This window comes from Neolamprologus brichardi, chromosome 5, assembly GCF_056152115.1.
Source record: "Neolamprologus brichardi isolate AB-2024 chromosome 5, ASM5615211v1, whole genome shotgun sequence".
Taxonomy (NCBI): Eukaryota; Metazoa; Chordata; class Actinopteri; order Cichliformes; family Cichlidae; genus Neolamprologus; species Neolamprologus brichardi.
Window position 1 is genome coordinate 22,217,315 of NC_142108.1, and position 7,767 is coordinate 22,225,081.

General features: G+C 38.0%; 1 protein-coding gene across 1 annotated transcript; it reads right to left on the reverse strand.

Moving 5' to 3' along the window:
• Positions 1-3,897: 3,897 nt before the first annotated feature.
• Positions 3,898-6,561, reverse strand: LOC102786313 (rano class II histocompatibility antigen, A beta chain-like). Its single transcript, XM_087841335.1, has 4 exons — positions 6,507-6,561; positions 4,953-5,243; positions 4,166-4,444; positions 3,898-4,037 (listed from the first exon to the last, which is right to left on the reverse strand). The coding sequence occupies exons 1-4, from the start codon at positions 6,559-6,561 to the stop codon at positions 3,898-3,900; spliced, it is 765 nt and encodes a 254-aa protein (XP_087697461.1).
• Positions 6,562-7,767: the final 1,206 nt, after the last annotated feature.

Sequence of the window (7,767 nt, forward strand, 5' to 3'; positions counted from 1 at the left end):
AGATTAATAAGCTAGTGTGTTACTGTATGTTGGAGTTAAAGTAACTGTTATTTGTGCCACGAAGGTTTTAACTGGCTTAATCACTAAAGTAACTTGTGCTGAACACATAACTTGTTGGGAGCAGGTCACGTTTAGAGCAGAAGTGTCAAACATAAGGCCCCGAATTTACCCAGCAAAGAATCCAATCTGGTCCACTGGGCAGTTTTGGACTGTGTGAAGAAGGGGATACATTTTGGACTTAACTGTATTTTTGTAAGTTTTACAACTTTTCCTGCTGATAAAGACTGCCCCCATGGCCATTTATACCACAACAAAGTAATTCAATAATAGTGTAATTGAAGTGTTTCTCTCTGTACTAGAGAAATATATATATATATATATATATATATATATATATATACATACATACATATGAATTATTTAAAAAAATCCTTCAGTTTGTATAATTACAGGACAGTCTGGGCAATCAGAAACCTTTTCTGTAATTTTTACCCATTTATCTCTTATAGTTTAAATACAAAGAGTGATGCTAACAGACTTCTTTATCATGTAGAAAAACTGAGATGCACTCTAAATGTGCTGTAGTGGTGTAATGGGGAAGGCTTTAGGACTCAGTATCCAAAAGTCTGTAAACCCCTTTCCAGATGCCCAACTCTTTGCACCAGAGGGACCGAGAGCCCCCCCTTCCATGACCTGGCTATGTACATCTGTACATCACCACTATACCTTTTAGCCGTGGGTGTAAATATAGCTACTAGCTTGACATTGGCCTGAAAACAAAAGTGCATCATTGAGGTAGGCGTGGGAGTTTCTACAGTCTGACAAGGCTCTGAAAAATGGACAGAAATATACTTCATAATGGTATCCATGGTATGCGTGCGTATCTACGTTAACTCCCTGTACTACCTGACAGTTGGTATCACAAGATTAGGCTCAAGACCTAGTTTTCCTTCCCTGCGGGCTTGCCTCAGCTAACCTAAGGGCAATACCTTGAAGGGTAACAAAGGACATGTCTGGTGTTTGAAGAATCCGCTGTTTCAACTCTCTACGCAGCATATCATCATGAACATGTTCAATAAACTAATCCCTTAACATTATATCACTGTGGAGTTAGCCTCAACTAAAAAACTAACTAGCCTTCTGACAATTCAAATTCCCACACAGTTTACAAACTTATCCTTAACTGTTCCCTAACTGTTGACTTTCTGATACCACACATAATATACAAATTTATTATCATGCTGGTTTTTATAAGGCTTTATAAGAAACTTGAGGAAAATGGTTAAAATGAGTGGTAAGACCTCAGACCTGGAAACAACTCTAATGGCCATCTTTTACAGTAGTAATAATAATAATAATAATAATAATAATAAATTTTATTTATGAGCGCCTTTCAAGTCACCCAAGGACACTTTACAATAGGATAAAACACTTATTAAAACAATGGCAGAATAAGAACAATAAAACAAAAGCACAAGATAAAATTAACAAACAGTGGATTCACAGTGAATATGCAGATTTGAACAGATGAGTTTTGAGTTGGGATTTAAACTGTGGGAGAGAACCAATGTTTCTTATTTCTGGGGGCAGAGAGTTCCACAGCCTGTGAGCAGAGCAGCTGAAAGCTCTGCTTCCCATGGTGGTGAGGCGGAAGGAAGGTACAGCAAGCTGGATAGAAGAAGAAGAACGAAGTGAACGGGCAGAACAGGTAGTGGTTAACAGGTCAGAAAAGTAAGGAGGAGCGAGGTTATGAATGGCCTTGAAGGTGAGCAGAAGAAGTTTGAATATTATCTGGAATTTCACAGGGAGCCAGTGAAGTTCCAGTGAAGTTGATAATGCGAGCAGCAGAGTTCTGAACAAGTTGAAGCTTATGGAGGGATTTTTGAGGGAGACCATGCAAAAGAGAATTGCAGTAGTCAATACGGGAGGTAACAAGACTATGGACAAGAATGGACGTAGACTGGGTGGAAAGAGAAGGAAGCAATCTGTTAATGTTACGTAGATGGAAGTAGGCAGAACGGGTGAGATTATTGATGTGAGATTTATAGGAAAGTGAACTGTCTAGGATGACACCAAGGCTCTTAACCTGAGGAAAAGGGAAAACTGTGGAGTTATCGATGGTGAGTGAGAAATGGTTCGCCTTCAAAAGGTTGGATTTGGTGCCAATAAGGAGGATCTCAGTTTAGTAGTGATAACAGAGCTTCGATAATATAATAATATAATATTTCTTACTCCAGCCAGTGACATTTAATTGTATCAATAATGAAGTCTCAATCTCAGGGGTGCACCAGCAAGGACATCTGGCATAAAGTTCTGCCAAATCAAATACCTGCTGTGGTGATTACTCATGAAAAGGAACAGCTACAACTAGCTGCTTCTTCTTCTTCGTTTTACATATTAGTGTTTGTAAAACTGCACTGACATCAATGCTGTTTTTACTTTCAGGGTTGAACTCTGTTTTTTAACATCTGCCATGTTCATTTTTATAAGAGAGAAAACAAATATGCTCAAACTATAAATTTTCACAATTTATTATCAATCCGTTAGAATTTCAGATGAATTTTACATGGTGCCATGGACCCCCGCCTCTCCACAATGCTCCGAGAGACAAAGGCCGCCACACCCAGGCAGTAAACACTTTTACTTCATGTGAACAGAAACAGAATGTTAACATGACAGATTTAAAGTTGGAGGTCTGATATCCAGCTCACGTTTCATCTCCTGCACCCTCCTGTTTCCCTAAAAGGAGATGGCACTTCTCACATCACCATTCTAGGTTGGTGTCTGGCCTGTAGACTCAGAGAAGGGGGAAAGAGGGGGGAAAGAGAGAGAACTCCAAAACACCTGAATTTATAGACATGCTTTGGTCTGGCCTTAAAGTTTTGTACCTTCTGGTGCCACCACCAGTCCAGGCAGACACTCCCCCTCAAAGTCCTCAGAGAAGAAGCTTCTCCCTGTCATATTTGTTAGTGTCTGAATGTAACAGTTGTCACAACCCGGCTCAAAGGAAGTGCCAAGCAAGTGGGAGACCACACACAGGCTTTTAAAGGCTGTAAGATATATTTAATGAAAATAAGGTGAAGAAACTTAAACACAATTGAAATGATATAACAGCCATAACTGAAGCCTCAAATAAACATGATGGGTGTCAGGCGGAGAGAGACAGCCGCCCATGGTTGAGTCAAGATGTCTTTATTTGCTGGGACTGGCCTTCTCAGGTGTGCTGCATCTATAATTGGGTCAGCTCCACCTACCTGCAAGAAACAGGTAACAGAAAAACCAAAACACAAGGCCAGCCCACTGGCTGTCACACAGTTTAAATCCCAAACTATTCTGCAATACATATCTGTGTGCAACAAGGAAAAAACATAACTGTGTGATACAACTTTTAAAGTAATTGTGTAATATAGGTTAATGGGGGTAAATTCTAACAAATCAAAAGTTTATATGAACCAATTAAATACACTGAAGCTTTTTAACAAGAAGCTCATACAGCAAAGAATAATAATTAAACTGTGTATTTAATTACACAAAGTCAGAAAGTCATTACTGAACAATTACCTAACAGCTTTAACTATTTGGACATAATTTTTCAAGGTGACTTTCACATTGCAAGCTCACAGAGACCGTAATGGTGTCACTTGTTTTATGTAGCTGCATACATAAAACAAGTGACATGCAGCTGTATGGTGATTAAAACTCAATTTAACTATGTCACATTAACTGTCACTGAACGTAATGTTACATAAACATAAAGTGAAAATTTTAAAGATTCATCGATCAAGGCTACTTTTTAAATTTACAATATACTTATCAAAGTTTTCTTCTATGTTGAGTTATTTAATTTTGTTTTGTAACAAGTATTAGAGATGATTTATTAAAAGATGATATATTAGTTTATAGAGAACCAGACAATTTTGGATCAGAGGTTTTTCTTCTGTAATAGATCAGTCCCAAAGACAAAGTTAATGCTCCAAAGAGCAAAGCACAAACTCCTCCAGCTAGATAACTCCTTTCAGATGGTCTCAAGCAAGAGTCTGCAACAAAACACCAAGAGAGATATTCATAACTGTTAATAATGCAGTGCTCAAATAAAAAAAGGACTCTGTGAATTTATAGAAAAATGCAAACAGCACATGACTAAAATGATCTTGTCTGTCCTCACCCCAGTAAGAACTCTTGGGCTCCTTTAGGCTAACATGCTCTATCGTACAGGTGACTCTGTCCTTGGGGATAGGTGTGCACTCCAGATAAGAGTGAACCTGATAGGTCCAGTCTCCATTTGTCATCACTTCACTTATGGTCACACCCTCAGTCACTTCCTGTCCATTCAGGTACCAAGTCACAAGGATGTGTTGGGGGTAGAAGTCATAAACGCTGCACACGAGTATTGTGTCATGGCTGGAAGTGTGGTCTCCCTCCTGGAGAGTCATGCTGGGTGCAGCTGAAATCAGAAGGTCAACAGCTTTAATGATGAAATTCATCATTCTGTAAACCAGCGATAAATAACTGGTTATTTATTTTAGTTAATCAACGTATTTGTTTGTAACCAGGTTAAAAATATCATCTATTAAAATGTTTTGAAATATTAAAAACATTGAAATCCATATCAAATAGTAATAATCCATATGAAATAATGATGGTTAATGTATTTAGCAAATGTTTTGAAATTCCTTAAAAGAGCATTATTATTTGCATTATATAGCGTTCATTTGTACAACTATCTTGTTTTATTGTGAAAAGCTTTGCAAGAGGAAGTGAATGGTGTTGTCCCTGTTCTGAGAGATCTTGTAACGGAAAGTACAAGAAGTTTCTGCTCGAAGGGTCTTTGTTGATGCGCACATTTTGCAAACTGTCTGTGAGAAGTCACATTTTTTCCATTAGATTTTGAAGAAAACTATGCACTTCCACTACTAACAGTACTATCTAATTTAATGTGTTTGAATATTTACCTATGTTTTCCTGAACTCCGTTGAATACTGCATCAACATTATTGACACAAGTCAGTTGTTTCTCTGCTTTTCTCTGCTCAACATCAAATTTGTCTTCATTAAACCGAGATGCTGTGATTAATCCAGCCGGAGTGAGGCCCGTCCACTTGCCGACTGTGCTGTTGTACTGCATCGTAAACTCTTTGTTAAAATACCAATCGATCAGATACTCCACTGTCGTCGGGTCTCTGGAGTGCATAACACAGCAAAAGTCAGCAAACATGAAGTAGCCGTCTTCATCAACAGAGCAATCTGAAATGAAAAGAAAGAAGTGCTGTAGAAATTTACTACAATCAAGATTTTCAAGCTCAGCCAACCCTCAACAAAGTTTCCAGCCAAAACAGCTTCCCCATATTTAAATCTGAACTGTTATCAACCTGGTGGTGTTCCCTGTAAGAAGAGACAAGTTCTCTTTCTTATCAGTGAGCTGATGCATCTGTGCCCTTGAAAAGCAGAGATTCAAAGCTGGTTTTTGCTGCTGTGCTCAGATATTCTCACATTGGATAGAACAGGTTAAATCCAAGTCACACTCTGTTCAGTTTATTATGTTCATTAATGAAAGTCTGATAAGAACAACAACAACAAGGCTCCCTCTGTGTTTTAATAGGAAATTAGAAAATCTTCACACTCAAAACCCCTTTATGTTGATGTAACGTACATCACGAGGCTGACCGTTTCCTCATTTTATAGATTCCTGTACATAGTGGCATTGTATTCAGCTTCTCTTTAAGGTAATTATGGAAAAGTCTGTCAGTGTGCATCTGAATATGGCATAGAAAACATGCCTGAGCCGGACTTTTAAATAAAATATACTTTTCACTTTGTACTGAGAAGCTTTGTGTGAAACAGCAACATTTCACATCATGACAATGATTTTTTAACCCAGTCTGAGTGAGAGGCCTGAATCCCTGTCAGTTGTATAGTCGTCTCACTAACAAAGAAATACTATTAAGCCAAGAAGCTGTGCAAAAAAGTTTCTTCGGATACTGAATAATGATGGGATGTGGAAAACGTGAGACACATTGCTGATATTTCTTAAGCGGACCCCTATGTGTTTTGAAACTCAGAAACATTTTTAAGATAAAAGGAAAAGCACAATATTTTAATGGGTTTTCATGCAATTGTTTTGTAGATTCAGCCCATTAGAGATCGCATTTGGTCCCTTTTGAGTGAGTTTGACACCAGTGGTTTAGACTGAAATACACCATGACTGAATGAACTACCATCAAATTTTGAGTTTTAAACACTGTACCTGCTAAACACGTGGTTATTTTACGTTGATGCTGCACTAATGTGTTCCTCAGAGCTGCATATGTGTAAAGTCTTATTGATTGCATGCCTTTAAATGTGATCCAAAAATGCTAAAGGACAGGTTTATACATTTTACAAATCTATCAAATGGCCGTGCAGATGTTGAAACTGTCACTACTACTGCATGAAATGAAGAACACTTAAAAATGATGTACAATGTATATGTGACTTGATATCTATAGATAAAAATAAAGAATTACTCACCCACCACAAGTGGAGAGAGGAAACATAGCAGCAGCAGGTACCTGAAGCGGTTCATGTTGAAACCAAAATGAGGCGTGACTGAGGCACGCATTCAATTACAAACCAGCCTGTGTGCAGTTTTTGAGCGAGTCTGTTCTTTCAGCTACACTTAGAGTTTCAGTTCACTCCGATCCACATTTTGTTCTGTTCACTATTTCTTTCCAGACATTTCTCCTAAAATTGTTTTAATAAACATTACTGTGTAACAGTGCAAGCAGTTTAACAACCTTTAAAATGTATAACAATACACTGAAGTACTTTGAAGAATTGTACTGAAGAATTTAAAAAAAATGTAAAATTCATGTGCATTTAATTTATTTTTCTAGTTTTATCTGCTAAAAATTGTAATGAGGCATTCATGGTGATTGTTTTTTTTAGAGGCAGTCATTGACTACAAACTTATGATGAACCAGTTCATGAAAAACATTCAGACGTCTCACACCACATTGTAACCACCAGTAACAATAATTTGAAAGCAGCAGTTGTCGAGGTAAAAGAAGAAAGCACAAAAAACGAGCCAGTGTATTCCTATAAGTGGTCCTAAACTGGGATACAAGTGGAGGGTTGGGCCATGAAGGACATTTAGTGTAAAATCTTTTTAAATCACATTTGGATCAGTGTGGCTGGATCAGACTGGTTTGGGTGATTAGGGATAGAGATAGGACTGCAAGTGAGAAACATGTTGAGTTGGTGAAAGGGGTATTTTGAGGAGCTGATGACTGAATAAAATGAGAGGAAGAGGAGATTTGATGGAGTAAAGACAGTGAATGAGGAGATGCAGAAGATTAGTATGGAGGGCAGCTATGAAGAGTGGAAAAGTGGTTGGTCCATAGGATGTACCTGTGGAGGTATGGAGAGATCTATGAAAGTGTGGTTAACTAGATTGTTCGACACAATTTCACCAAGTTTAGTGGTGGAGAAGAAGTTTAGTGGTACAGATGAAACAAACAAACAAAAAATGATATGCCTAAAGCTGTAGTATCTACTGATGCATTAAGTTCTTCACCCATCCAATGAAAATATGGGCAAGAATTGTTGAAACTAGCTTAAGAGAGGAGTTGCCAATAAACAAACAGCAACATGGATTCATGGGAAAAAAGAATGAACCTACTGCTGTTTGTTTGGAGATTGTTAATGGAGAACTGCGTCTTTGGGATCTCAAGAAAGCATGTGATAGGGTGACAAAAGAGGAACGTGTGGTAGTATATGAGGAAGTCGACAA